This window comes from Panulirus ornatus, chromosome 15 (genome assembly GCF_036320965.1).
Source record: "Panulirus ornatus isolate Po-2019 chromosome 15, ASM3632096v1, whole genome shotgun sequence".
In the NCBI taxonomy this organism is placed as follows: domain Eukaryota; kingdom Metazoa; phylum Arthropoda; class Malacostraca; order Decapoda; family Palinuridae; genus Panulirus; species Panulirus ornatus.
In genome coordinates this window covers 1,283,809-1,299,833 of record NC_092238.1, presented here as the reverse complement: position 1 = coordinate 1,299,833, position 16,025 = coordinate 1,283,809, and the positions used below count along the sequence as shown (strand labels likewise).

The window sequence follows — 16,025 nt, the reverse complement described above, 5'->3', positions numbered from 1 at the left end:
CATGGCGTTTATGTATGTATATGTGTATGTGTGTGAACAGGCCATTCTTTGTTTGTTTCCTGGTGCTACCTCACTGATGCGGGAAATGGCAATCAAGTATGAAAAAACTATCAAAAATATTTTTTGCACCACATATTCTCCTAATTATTTTGATTTCAGACCATTCAAACTCAATGTACTCAACAGTACTCATACATGTTCAAATGATCACAGGTCAAAACCATATGTCGAGAAAAGCTTTCCATGCATTTGTTTGTTAGCCAAAAAAATGTCATTATCACACCTCTTAAGACTTTGCAATTAATCATGTTATCTAATATTTATCTATATTCTATCATAATTAGTTGCTATCTCCTGTGTCAGCAAGGAAGCGCAAAGAAGCAGATGAAAGAATGTCCCCAACCCACCCACAAACATATTTATTTTTAGTTATCATACTTTATCACCGTCTCCCGCGTTAGCGAGGTAGCGCAAGGAAACAGATGAAAGAATAGCCTAACCCTCCCACATACACATGTATATACATACACGTCCACACACGCACATACACATACCTATACATCTCAACGTATACATATATATACACACTCAGACATATGCATATATACACATGTACATAATTCATACTGTTTGCACTTATTTATTCCTGTCGCCACCCACTCACACATGAAATGATAGCCCCCTCCCCCCATATGTGCACGAGGTAGCGCTAAGAAAAGACAACAAAGGCCACATTTGTTCACACTCAATCTCTAGCTGTCATGTATAATGCACCGAAACCACAGCTCCCTTTCAGGCCCCACTAAACTTTCCATGGTTTACCCTAGATGCTTCACATGGCCTGGTTCAATCCACTGACAGTACATCAACCCTGGTATACCACATCATTCCAATTCACTCTATTCCTTGCATGCCTTTCACCCTCCTGCATGTTCAGGCCCTTATCACTCAAAATCTTTTTCACTCCATCTTTCCACCTCCAGTTTGGTCTCCCACTTATACTCATTCCCTCAACCTCTGACACATATATCCTCTTAGTCAATATCTCGTCACTCATTCTCTCCATGTGACCAAACCATTTCAAGACACCCTCTTCTGCTCTCTCAACTACACTCTTTTTATTACCACACATCTCTCTTACCCTTTCATTACTTACTCAATCAAACCACCTCACACTACATATTGTCCTCAAACATCTCATTTCCAGCACATCCACCCTCCTCCACACAACTCTATCTATAGCCCATGCCTCGCAACCATATATCATTGTTGGAATCACTATTGCTTCAAACATACCCATTTTTGCTTTCCAAGATAATGTTCTTGACTTCCACACATTTTTTAACCCTCTCAGAACTTTCGCCCCCTCCCCCACCCTATGATTCACTTCCACTTCCATGGTTCCATCCGCTGCCAGATCCACTCCCAGATATCTAAAACGCTTCACTTCCTCAAGTTTTTCTCCATTCAAACTTACCTTCCAATTAACTTGTCCCTCAACCCTACTGTACCTAATAACCTTGCTCTTATTCACATCTACTCTCAGCTTTCTTCTTTCACACACTTTACCAAACTCAGTCACCAGCTTCTGCAGTTTCTTAAATGAATCAGCCACTAGCGCTGTATCATCAGCGACCAACAGCTGACTTACTTCCCAAGCTCTTTAATCGACAGCAGACTGCATACTTGCCCCTCTTTCCAAAACTCTTGCATTCACCTCCTTAACAACACCATCCATAAACAAATTAAACAACCATGGAGACATCACACACCCCTGCTGCAAACCTACATTCACTGAAAACCAATCACTTTCCTCTTTTCCTACACGTACACATGCCTTACATCCTCGATAAAAACTTCTCAATGCTTCTAACAACTTGCCTCCCACACCATATATTCTTAATACCTTCCACAGAGCATCTCTATTAACTCTATCATATGCCTTTTCCAGATCCATAAATGCTACATATAAATCCATTAGCTTTTCTAAGTATTTCTCACATACATTCTTCAAAGCAAACTCCTGCTCCACACATCCTCTATCACTTCTGAAACCACACTTTTCTTCCCCAATCTGATGTTCTGTACATGCCTTCACCCTCTCAATCAATACCCTCCCATATAATTTCCCAGGAATACTCAACAAACTTATACCACTGCAATTTGAGCACTCACATTTATTCCCTTTGCCTTTGTCCAATACACATACATATGTATATAAATAAATGCCCACACACACACATATATATACCTATACATTTCAACATATACATACATAGACATATACATATATACACATGTACATATTCATACTTGCTGCCTTCAAACAATCATGTCGCCACCCCACCACACATGAAATGGCACCCCCATTCCCCTGTGTGCACGAGGTAGCACTAAGAAAAGACAACAAAGGCCACTTTTGTTCACACTCAGTCTCTAGCTGTCACGTGTAATGCATCGAAACCATGGCTCTCTCTCCACATCCAGGCCCCACAAAACTTTCCATGGTTTACCCCAGACACTTCACATGCCCTGGTTCAATCCACTGACAGCATGTTGACCCCAGTATAACACATCGTTCTAATTCACTCTATTCCTTGCACACCTTTCACCCTCCTGTATGTTCAGGCATCTATTGCTCAAAATCTTTTTCACTCCATCCTTCCACCTCCAATTTGAGTCTCCCACTTCTCCTCATTCCCTCCACCTCTGACACATATATCCTCTTTGTCAATCTTTTCTCACTCATTCTCTCCATGCGACCAAACCATTTCAATACACCCTCTTTTGCTCTCTCAACCCTTCTTTTTATTACCACACATCTCTCTTACCCTTTCATTACTTACTCGATCAAACCACCTCACACCACATATTGTCCTCAAACATTTCATTTCCAACACATTCACCCTCCTCCACACAGCCCTATCTATAGCCCATGCCTTGCAACCATATAACATTATTAGAAACACTATTCCATCAAACGTACCCATTTTTGCTCTCCAAGATAATGTTCTTGCTTTCCACATATTCTTCAATGCTCCCAGAACCTTCGCCCCCCCCTCCACCCTGTGACTCGCTTCCGCTTCCATGGTTCCATCCGCTGCTAATTCCACTCCCAGATATCTAAAACACTTCACTTCCTCCAGTTTTTCTCCACTCAAACTTACCTCCCAATTTACTTGTCCTTCAACCCTACTGAACCTAATAACCTTGCTCTTATTCACATTTACTCTCATTTACATTTACCCTTATAAGATGGCCCCTGATGCTATCCTTAAGGACAGTACACCAAAGAGCAGCACAAAATCTAAGTCCATACTGTTCCTGCAGGTGCAAAAAAATCTACATCCTGTTCACTGATTAGAAAGGAAAAAAGATTCAGTCTTAATATTTGGTAAAAAGTGATGTGGAGAAGAAAAAAAATCCTGGAGCTATAAAGAAAATGTCAGATATATGAGCGGTGTCAGCAGGGACACTGAATAAAAAAAAAATCTGGATATGATATGTCTGACGGGAAACAGGGAGAAAGGAAGAGTAATATGGAAAGTCTGTAAGATGCAAAGAGTGATAAGGGATATATGAAGAATAAAAACTATCTATTTTAAGCAGAACCCTATGAACAACTAAAAGGTGACATTTTCAGTGGGGGTTAAAACAAAGCTTAACCCCCAAAATGAGGAGTAATTATGAAGATTAACACACTTACACCATCATAAATCTTATAAGGTTGGTAGTTGCTCATTTCACAATGACTTAATGATATACAGTAACCAGTCTACGTCAAAGATATTACAATGTTGACGTGAGATGATAGCGTCATGTGTTTGTGCCTCAGGCATGTGACTGTCAAGGATCAAAGAGAGTTTTTTGAAGAGGATGGAGTGGAAGGAATGACAATTTTCAGGGAAGAGGGAAAGAAGGATGTGCAATTGTGCTATCACTGAGAGTATGGGAGAGTGTATGGATGGAATGGATTGAGAACAGAGTGGATGAATGAAAAAATTGGAAGTGGGAAGTATGCTGGTATGTGTATATGCACCTGTAAATGTGAAGACATGCGAGGTAAGTGTGAAATGAAGCATTTCCGGAGGAATTTGAATGACTGTATAAATGGGTTTGAGAAGGAGGCAGCGGTAGTTGTAATGGGTGATATGAAGGTGGGAGGTAATGAAACTGGTGAGATAGTTGGTAAATAGGGAGTGCCCAGAGTAAATGTAAATACAAATTATCTTGTGGATTTCTGTGCTGAGAGGGGTTTTCTCCTTGCAAACAAACTTTTTCCGCATGTGATGATCCACAAAAAAATTATGGAAGAGAACAAAAGCCATTATGCATGGTTCAAAAAGTACCTTACTACTTTTTGTGTGAAAAACATGAAACCATAAACAAAGGATCCTGAGAAATGCCCACTGGTTGGGCCTTACACTGGTAGCCCTTTCATGATACTGTAATGCATCAATTACAAATGACATTTCCTGTCATTTGCCATAATAAATCTTATAATGATTTCACATTTTGATGAAAACAACTTTACAGAAAGACTACCATAATAATTAGAAATCTTTCTCACATTCAACCCTTCTGAAATACGAGTCATACTATCATTTCAAAATTCATCAGATCCATCTGTAAGGACACTTTTCATACCTTAAGTACATTAAGTGAATAATAAAAGGGTAACAGGGACATGTGGAAATAAAAAGAGTGTGGCCGAGAAAGCTGAAGAGGGTGTGCTAAAATGGATGTACATATGGAGAGAATAAGAGAGGAAAGGTTGACAAACAGGATATATATGTCAGAAGTGGAGGGAACAGGGGGAAGACCAAGTTGAAGAACATAGGATGGACTTAAAAAGACTTTTAGTGATCAGGGGATGAACCTGCAGGTGGGTGAAAGCGTGCATGGGATAGAGTGAACTGGAACAAAGCATTTTACAAGGGACAACAAGCTGTCAGTGGACTAAACCATGGAAAGGTCCATGGGGCCTGGTTGTGGAAAGAGAGCTATGGTTTCAGTGCATTACACATGACAGCTACAGAATAAATGTGACTAACTGCGGCTGTTCTTTGTCTGTTCCTGGTGTATACGGCAAATGCTGGAAATGACGAATATGAAAAAAAAAAATTGGGATCCACATCATGAATGAGGGATACATCCTAGATTGTTGAAAATTTCTGCTAACCCCTTGATTGTAAAGTGGCATGTGGGAGATGTTTTGACCCTTTTTTTGGAAATTTCTACACTCAACTGCAGGGGTTCTTCATTCCCTAAGTTCTATGAATGTGACTCCAGCAATCCAGCCACATGTTGTTCTTCGATTTCTTCAAGGCCAACACTGATGGTAAAAATCAAAACTGTCTTTTGAATATGGGGCTCTTGTTTTCTCCTGCCCAATGTCCAAAAAAACCATACACACACTCAGGCATATATTATCCCAAACACTGTTCACTATCATGGGTGTGACCTCCTCCATGAAGTAGCCATGGTGTGCACAGCATTTATGATGTTATAATTCCTCCACCTCTCCTTGACCAACTTATCATTCACTATGCACTCTACATGACCATATTATGCTACAGACTTTCATCCAAGTGCCCTTAAAAATGATGTCTTTACACAACATAATTTTCTAATACCATTCTTCATTCTACTCACCCTCCTATGCAAGTTAGCTCTTTCTACTACTCTTATCTTTCTTAAATTACCTTGATCTACCATACATCTGGGTTTCACATCCATACATCAGCACTGAGATAAGTATTCTTTTACGCAAAGTTCTTGCATAATCTTATGTTTAAATTTTTCTTACCTATACAGCTTACAGTGTATCTCCAAGTCTTTCTCTTGCATGACTTGATTTTCAACTTAAGCTTTTCCACTACCATCTTTATAATATTTTACTTCTAAATATCTAATGTTATCCGCTTTTAGTTCTTCTTGTAAACTGATCTTACACAATCTGATCTTCCATCCCTTTCAAAAAGTAGCATCTTACTTTTAATTACATTCACATTAAATTTTTTTCTCCAACTCACATCATCAAACTGGCCCTCCCTTATTTCCATCTTTTCATATGACTTAGTGAACAATGCACCATTATCTGCATATAATTACTGTGGCAATTCCTATTCTGTCATATGAAAGGAATTATGCACACCACAATTGCTCCCTCTCACTTTCATCTTATGCAATGCCCCATCCATAAAAACAGTAATCATGTGACAACACATAACCCAGAATCACTCAAACACCTGTTCTGAACCACTTACTCATACCACCAATCACCCTTACAAATGCATTTCTCCCATCATAAAGGCTCTTAAGATAATTCAAGTCTCCTATGCAAACTATATAGAGTAGAACTTTTCAAAGTACTTTTCTGTTCACTTTGTTATATGCCATTCCTAAATTCATTAATGCTGGAAACTTTCTCCATCACTTATCTAAGCACATTCATGGATCACCTATCTAAATCTTAGATGTTTGAGAAATCAATTCAAAAATGTAAAAACGACTAGCAAACAATGCAGTACCTAAAATAGGTGGGTGCAGCTCCAGAGCATCGAGCTGCAAGCCACATCTTCTGTTTATCAGGTGGCTGTGTGTTCATGAAGACACTGCTTTCCTTTATGCCTGAAATCATGAGATATTCATTGTGAGTACTACAATAAAATAAGATGTGAAGTTTGCTTAAAGGCCTCAGGCACTGTGACATTCAGGCAACAATAGAAAACGGTTCACACTATATTACACTTAGTTTGTTTTTGTTAACACTTTCCATATATGTATATATAATGCCACATCTTATCAAGCTTGACTGACCTATTGTATGAAAACCAGACTACTATGTAGTCATGCAATATGATCATATGAGGGCTCACTTCATAATGAAGGGAAGAGTAAGATACTACAAAGGAGTGAGTGAGAAGGGCTATAATACTCCTTAAGAATGGAAAAGTTGGGGGTAAAGATGAAGTGGTGGGTGATATATTTTGTTATGTGTATGAAAGTATGGAAAGCACTCTTTCTGATTGTCAGAGAACTCTGCTTTTGCTAAAGAAACTGTTTTTCATACTTCATACCAGAACTTTCTCCTTTGTCGTGGAAGTATACAGTGGTGCATCCCATCCCTTAAAAAGGGTAACGATTCATACTATTCCAACCATCATCCTATTGCTCTGACCTCTACTATTTCCAAAGTTTTTGAATCCCTCCTCAACTCCTATATCCTCAGATATCTTGAATATCACAGTCTTCTCTCTGATTACCAGTATGGCTTCCTTAAGGTGACATCCATTGGTGATGTCCTTGCCTAGTTACTACTCATCATCTCCAAAAGATTTTGGGGAATCATATGTAGTTGCGACCAATAGAAAGCTTTTGACATAGTGTGGCACTGGGGTCTCATCTCTAAGCACCCTCCTTTTGGCTTTCTTTCCTCATTTTGCTCCCTCATACCTAGCTTCCTCTCTAGCCAATCTATCTCCAAGGTTGTTAATGGATCAGCCTCTGCCCTTTTCTCAATCAACAGTGTGTCCCTCAAGGTCTGTGGTGCTTGGATGTGAATACTGAGTAGTGGTTTCAGTGCATTACACATAACAGCTAGAGATTGAGTGTGAACAAATGAGGCCTTTTTTGTGTGTTTTCCTGGAGCTACCTTGCTGAAGCAGGGGTGGCAATGCTGTTTCCTGTGGGATGGGGTGACACCAGAAATGTATGAAGACAAGCAAGTACGAATATGTACATGTGTGTATATGTAAGCCTGTATATGTGTATGTATATGTGTAATAAGATATGTAAATGTATGTGCGTGTATAGGCATTTATGTACATATGTATAAATACAGGAAGAGAGGAAAGTGATTGGTTCCCAGTGAATGTAGGTTTGCGGCAGGGGTGTGTGATGTCTCCATGGGTGTTTAATTTGTTTATGGATGGGGTTGTTAGGGAGGTGAATGCAGGAGTTTTGGAAAGAGGGGCAAGTATGCAGTCTGTTGTGGATGAGAGAGCTTGGGAAGTGAGGCAGTTGTTCGCTGATGATACAGCACTGGTGGCTGATTCGTGGGAGAAAGAAGCTGGTGACTGAGTTTGGTAAAGTGTGTGAAAGAAGAAAGCTGAGAGTAAATGTGAATAAGAGCAAGGTTATTAGGTACAGTAGGGTTGAGGGTCAAGTCAATTGGGAGGTAAGTTTGAATGGAGAAAAACTGAAGGAGGTAAAGTGTTTTAGATATCTGGGAGTGGATCTGGCAGCGGATGGAACCATGGAAGCAGAAGTAAATCATAGGGTGGGGGAGGGGGCGAAAATCCTGGGAGCCTTGAAGAATGTTTGGAAGTCGAGAACATTATCTCAGAAAGCAAAAATGGGTATGTTTGAAGGAATAGTGGTTCCGACAATGTTGTATGGTTGTGAGGCGTGGGCTATGGATAGAGTTGTGGTCAGGAGGGTGGATGTGCTGGAAATGAGATGTTTGAGGACAATGTGTGGTGTGAGGTGGTTTGATCGAGTAAGTAATGTAAGGGTAAGAGAGATGTGTGGAAATAAAAAGAGCGTGGTTGAGAGAGCAGAAGAGGGTGTTCTGAAATGGTTTGGGCACATGGAGAGAATGAGTGAGGAAAGATTGACCAAGAGGATATATGTGTCGGAGGTGGAGGGAACGAGGAGAAGTGGGAGACCAAATTGGAGGTGGAAAGATGGAGTGAAAAAGATTTTGAGTGATCGGGGCCTGAACATGCAGGAGGGTGAAAGGCGGGCAAGGAATAGAGTGAATTGGATCGATGTGGTATACCAGGGTTGACGTGCTATCAGTGGATTGAATCAAGGCATGTGAAGTGTCTGGGGTAATCCATGGAAATTTGTGCGGGGCCTGGATGTGGAAAGGGAGCTGTGGTTTCGGGCATTATTGCATGACAGCTAGAGACTGAATGTGAACGAATGGGGCCTTTGTTGTCTTTTCCTAGCGCTACCTTGCACACATGAGGGGGTAGGGGGATGGTATTCCGTGTGTGGCGAGGTGGCGATGGGAATGAATAAAGGCAGACTGTGTGAATTGTGTGCATGGGTATATATGTATGTGTCTGTGTGTGTATATATATGTGTACATTGAGATGTATATGTATGTATATTTGCGTGTGTGGACATGTATGTATATACATGTGTATAGGGGTGGGTTGGGCCATTTCTTTCGTCTGTTTCCTTGCGCTACCTCGCAAACGTGGGAGACAGCGACAAAGCAAAATAAAAAATATAAATATATATCACATACATACTGCCACCTCAACTTCCCTCAACTGCCACATTACTCACCTTTGCATTCAAATCACCCATCACTATATATATATATATATATATATATATATATATATATATATATATATATATATAAATATATCAGCGAACAACAACTGACTCATTTCCCAAGCTCTCTCATCCCCAACAGACTTCATACTTGCCCCTCTTTCCAAAACTCTTGCATTTACCTCCCTAACAACCCCATCCATAAACAAATTAAACAACCATGGAGACATCACACACCCCTGCCGCAAACCTACATTCACTGAGAACCAATCACTTTCCTCTCTTCCTACACGTACACATGCCTTACATCCTCGATAAAAACTTTTCACTGCTTCTAACAACTTGCCTCCCACACCATATATTCTTAATACCTTCCACAGAGCATCTCTATCAACTCTATCATATGCCTTCTCCAGATCCATAAATGCTACATACAAATCCATTTGCTTTTCTAAGTTTTTCTCACATACATTCTTCAAAGCAAACACCTGATCCACACATCCTCTACCACTTCTGAAACCACACTGCTCTTCCCCAATCTGATGCTCTGTACATGCCTTCACCCTCTCAATCAATACCCTCCCATATAATTTACCAGGAATACTCAACAAACTTATACCTCTGTAATTTGAGCACTCACTCTTATCCCCTTTGCCTTTGTACAATGGCACTATGCACGCATTCCGCCAATCCTCAGGCACCTCACCATGAGTCATACATACATTAAATAACCTTACCAACCAGTCAACAATACAGTCACCCCCTTTTTTAATAAATTCCACTGCAATACCATCCAAACCCGCTGCCTTGCCGGCTTTCATCTTCCGCAAAGCTTTTAGTACCTCTTATATATATATATATATATATATATATATATATATATCCCTGGGGATAGGGGAGAATGAATACTTCCCACGTATTCCCTGCGTGTCGTAGAAGGCGACTAAAAGGGAAGGGAGCGGGGGGCTGGAAATCCTCCCCTCTCATTTTTCTGTTTTTTTTTTTTTTCCAAAAGAAGGAGCGGAGGGGTGGGTCAGGTGAGAATATTCCCTCAGGGGCCCAGTCCTCTGTTCTTGACGCTACCTTGCTATCGCGGGAAATGGCGAATAGTATGAAAGAAAGAAGATATATATATATATATATATATATATATATTTTTTTTTTTCTTTTTTTTTTATACTTTGTCGCTGTCTCCCGCGTTTGCGAGGTAGCGCAAGGAAACAGATGAAAGAAATGGCCCAACCCCCCCCCCCATACACATGTACATACACACGTCCACACACGCAAATATACATACCTACACAGCTTTCCATGGTTTACCCCAGACGCTTCACATGCCTTGATTCAATCCACTGACAGCACGTCAACCCCTGTAAACCACATCGCTCCAATTCACTCTATTCCTTGCCCTCCTTTCACCCTCCTGCATGTTCAGGCCCCGATCACACAAAATCTTTTTCACTCCATCTTTCCACCTCCAATTTGGTCTCCCTCTTCTCCTCGTTCCCTCCACCTCCGACACATATATCCTCTTGGTCAATCTTTCCTCACTCATTCTCTCCATGTGCCCAAACCATTTCAAAACACCCTCTTCTGCTCTCTCAACCACGCTCTTTTTATTTCCACACATCTCTCTTACCCTTACGTTACTTACTCGATCAAACCACCTCACACCACACATTGTCCTCAAACATCTCATTTCCAGCACATCCATCCTCCTGCGCACATCTCTATCCATAGCCCACGCCTCGCAACCATACAACATTGTTGGAACCACTATTCCTTCAAACATACCCATTTTTGCTTTCCGAGATAATGTTCTCGACTTCCACACATTTTTCAAGGCTCCCAAAATTTTCGCCCCCTCCCCCACCCTATGATCCCTATATATATATATATATATATATATATTTTTTTTTTTTTTTTATACTTTGTCGCTGTCTCCCGCGTTTGCGAGGTAGCGCAAGGAAACAGACGAAAGAAATGGCCCAACCCCCACCCATACACATGTATATACATACGTCCACACACGTATATATATATATATATATATATATATATATATATATATATATATATATATATATATATATATTCTGGAAGGAGGTAAATAAAGTGCATAAGACAAGGGAGCAAATGGGAACTTCAGTGAAGGGCGCTAATGGGGAGGTGATAACAAGTAGTGGTGATGTGAGAAGGAGATGGAGTGAGTATTTTGAAGGTTTGTTGAATGTGTTTGATGATAGAGTGGCAGATATAGGGTGTTTTGGTCGAGGTGGTGTGCAAAGTGAGAGGGTTAGGGAAAATGATTTGGTAAACAGAGAAGAGGTAGTAAAAGCTTTGCGGAAGATGAAAGCCGGCAAGGCAGCAGGTTTGGATGGTATTGCAGTGGAATCTATTAAAAAAGGGGGTGACTGTATTGTTGACTGGTTGGTAAGGTTATTCAATGTATGTATGACTCATGGTGAGGTGCCTGAGGATTGGCAGAATGCGTGCATAGTGCCATTGTACAAAGGCAAAGGGGATAAGAGTGAGTGCTCAAATTACAGAGGTATAAGTTTGTTGAGTATTCCTGGTAAATTATATGGGAGGGTATTGATTGAGAGGGTGAAGGCATGTACAGAGCATCAGATTGGGGAAGAGCAGTGTGGTTTCAGAAGTGGTAGAGGATGTGTGGATCAGGTGTTTGCTTTGAAGAATGTATGTGAGAAATACTTAGAAAAGCAAATGGATTTGTATGTAGCATTTATGGATCTGGCGAAGGCATATGATAGAGTTGATAGAGATGCTCTGTGGAAGGTATTAAGAATATATGGTGTGGGAGGCAAGTTGTTAGAAGCAGTGAAAAGTTTTTATCAAGGATGTAAGGCATGTGTACGTGTAGGAAGAGAGGAAAGTGATTGGTTCTCAGTGAATGTAGGTTTGCGGCAGGGGTGTGTGATGTCTCCATGGTTGTTTAATTTGTTTATGGATGGGGTTGTTAGGGAGGTGAATGCAAGAGTTTTGGAAAGAGGGGCAAGTATGAAGTCTGTTGGGGATGAGAGAGCTTGGAAAGTGAGTCAGTTGTTGTTCGCTGATGATACAGCGCTGGTGGCTGATTCATGTGAGAAACTGCAGAAGCTGGTGACTGAGTTTGGTAAAGTGTGTGAAAGAAGAAAGTTAAGAGTAAATGTGAATAAGAGCAAGGTAATTAGGTACAGTAGGGTTGAGGGTCAAGTCAACTGGGAGGTAAGTTTGGATGGAGAAAAACTGGAGGAAGTAAAGTGTTTTAGATATCTGGGAGTGGATCTGGCAGCGGATGGAACCATGGAAGCAGAAGTGGATCATAGGGTGGGGGAGGGGGCGAAAATCCTGGGAGCCTTGAAGAATGTTTGGAAGTCGAGAACATTATCTCAGAAAGCAGAAATGGGTATGTTTGAAGGAATAGTGGTTCCAACAATGTTGTATGGTTGCGAGGCGTGGGCTATGGATAGAGTTATGCGCAGGAGGATGGATGTGCTGGAAATGAGATGTTTGAGGACAATGTGTGGTGTGAGGTGGTTTGATCGAGTAAGTAATGTAAGGGTAAGAGAGATGTGTAGAAATAAAAAGAGTGTGGTTGAGAGAGATGAAGAGGGTGTTTTGAAATGGTGTGGGCACATGGAGAGAATGAGTGAGGAAAGATTGACCAAGAGGATATATGTGTCGGAGGTGGAGGGAACGAGGAGAAGTGGGAGACCAAATTGGAGGTGGAAAGATGGAGTGAAAAAGATTTTGTGTGATCGGGGCCTGAACATGCAGGAGGGTGAAAGGCGGGCAAAGAATAGAGTGAAGTGGATCGATGTGGTATACCGGGGTTGACGTGCTGTCAGTGGATTGAATCAGGGCATGTGAAGCGTCTGGGGTAAACCATGGAAAGCTGTGTAGGTATGTATATTTGCGTGTGTGGACGTATGTATATACATGTTGTATGGGGGTGGGTTGGGCCATTTCTTTCGTCTGTTTCCTTGCGCTACCTCGCAAACATGGGAGACAGAAAAAAAAAAAAAAAAAAAAAAAAATATATATATATATATATATATATATATATATATTCTTTTCTTTTTTTCTTTCAAACTATTCGCCATTTCCCGCATTAGCGAGGTAGCGTTAAGAACAGATGACTGGGCCTTTGAGGGAATACCCTCACCTGGCCCAATTCTCTGTTCCTTCTTTTGGAAAAAAAAAAAAAAAAAAAAGAAGGAACAGAGAAGGAACATATATATATATATATATATATATATATATATATATATATATATATATATATAAACATTAAAAAATGTTATGCAAGACCTGGAAAAACATTAGAAAAATGTGCACATGATCATCAAAAGGAAGAAAAATTGAGTAATGAAGCCATTAGGTATAATACCCTACAAAATCATCTTTAAAATCTGTTTTAAATTTAGCAACTTTTCACTAATCAGTACAATCAAGACAGATAGTTGCATTGATATAAACCAACCTAAAACACTCATTGGAGACTCATAGTTTCGAAAGAGATGCAAATCTGGGGGAAGTCGATCAGCCAAAGTAGATGTAACCATGACTCGAGGAGATTTGATACTGCTCATAACCGTATCATCACCAAATTCATTTATCAAAATCTCTTCTAATGGTCCTGCTTCATATGGTCGTCCACCAACAAACACTTTCTCCTTGAGATTATAATATAATGATTGTACATCTTGCACAGACTTTCCTGTCAAAATAATTTAAGAAGGAAAAACTGTTAGTATAATACTCAAATAAACTGACACAAAAGCCCAACTGTAAATGAGATATTCATACCAATGACTACAGTTCTTCTATCTCTTAAGTGTACTCCCCAGTGCAGCACTTTTCAATGAATAAAAACATCTATTTGAATTTCTTTTCTGAAATGATGGGAAACGGCGATCAAATCTTTTCCAGTGTTGGCGAGGTAGCACCAGGAACAGATGAAGAAAGACAGCATCCTCTTGAATACAGTCAATGTCATGAGTAATGCACTGAAACCACATCTTACTAGCCACACTGAGGCTCCACAGACCTTTCCATTGTTTGCCCTGGATGCTTCGCATGCCCAGGTTCAGTCCATTAACAGCACGTCAACCCCATTATACCACATTGTTTCAGTTAACTCTATCCAGTGCACGACTTTCACACTCCTGCATGTTCAGGCCCTAATCGCTTAAAATCATTTTCAATCCATCCTTTTACCTCCAATTTGGTCTCTCTGTCAACCTTTCCTCACCCAATCTCTCCATATGTCCAAACCATTTTACCACACCCTCTTCAGCCCTCTCAACCACATTTGGTGAGCTTCCCAAATAAGTATTCAGGCTGTGGCTTCACCAGCCATACAATGATAACCTTATGCTGCAATACATACACATTTCACAAGGCAATTACACTATAATTTTTGACATCCCAAAGACATGTTTTAATACTTATCTATATGTGCATTACATATGACAGTTTGAGAATGGATGAAAGCAGATGCAGCCTTTCTTCATCTGTTTCTGATGCTACCTCGCTAACGCAGGAAACAGAGATCAAGTTTGGAAAAAATACATGTAGAGATATGTACATATTTACACTATTTAGATAAATATTTAGTTGTATCTTTGGGTATGATATAAAGGGAAAACTGTTCTAAGCAGAGCAGAACATCAATATCTTTACACATGTGGAAGGAGGTGAAACAGGAAAGAGGGGTATAAGAGAGTGGAAATGTTAATGTGAGATGTAAGAAAGGGGTGTTGCTGAATCAAAAGGATGAAGTGAAAGGAAGATGGAAAGAATATTTTGAAGAACTGATGAATGTGGGAGAAGCTGAGGAAGTTGTTACATGCATGGGTATTGAGGATGGAAGGAAAAGGGGTAAAAATACAAGGGCCTATAGCAAGAAGGGAGGTAAAAAGGGTAATAATGAGGCTGAAGGTAGAAAAGGCACCTGGAGTAGGTGGGATTATGGCTGAATGCTGAAGTATGGGGGAGAGAGTGTGATAGACTGAATGCACCTGATATGAAATGTAACATGGACACAAGTTTGTGCATGAGGATTGGGTGAAAGCTATTTTTATTCCTTCATTCAAATGAAAAGGTGTTAAGGGAGTGTAACAAATACTGGGGAATAAATCTGTTAAGCATACCAGGAAAAATGTATGCAAGTGTTGATTGACAGGGTGATGGAAAAGACTGAATGCACACAACATGAGGAGAAGGGGACTTTAGGAAATGAAGGGGATGTGTAGATCAGATTTTTGTGAAGATGAATGTGGAAAAATATCAAGCAAAAGGTAGTAAACTATTTGCAACTATTATGGATCTGGAGGAAGTGTATGACAGAGTTTAGTGGAATGCTTTACGGTATTTGTTAAGGATAAGTGGAGAAGAGGGACAACTGATGGATGGTGTGAAAGCCTTCTATAAAGAGGCAAATGCATGTGTAAAAGTGGATAGTGAGTTGAGCAAAAGTTTTGGTAAAATGGGTATGTAAGATATGACTGTGTTGTCACCATGGCTTTTTAACATATACATATGGATAAAGTGATAAGAGAGGTGAAAGCAAAAACTAGGGAAAGGAGTGCAAAGACGGAGTGTGGTGGAGGTATGGTGGACAGTGACAAGCCTGCTTGTGGATGATACTGAGATATTTGCTGAGAGTGAAGAGGAGTTACAGAAGGTTGAGAGTAGTGTATTTGATGATAAGTAAACCTAGATGG

The 16,025-nt window shown here is 40.2% G+C and overlaps 1 protein-coding gene across 4 annotated transcripts in view; it reads right to left on the bottom strand.

Annotated features, from left to right (window-relative positions):
- LOC139753646 (85/88 kDa calcium-independent phospholipase A2-like) overlaps positions 1-16,025 on the bottom strand; it is a 93,488-nt gene that overhangs the window by 20,248 nt on the left and 57,215 nt on the right. For all 4 annotated transcript variants that reach the window (XM_071670256.1, XM_071670258.1, XM_071670257.1 and 1 more), the window contains 2 exons: positions 13,781-14,017; positions 6,534-6,633 (listed from right to left, as the gene is read on the bottom strand). In XM_071670256.1, the coding sequence (XP_071526357.1) occupies positions 6,534-6,633; positions 13,781-14,017 (337 nt within the window). The remainder of the gene's footprint in view (positions 1-6,533; positions 6,634-13,780; positions 14,018-16,025) is intronic.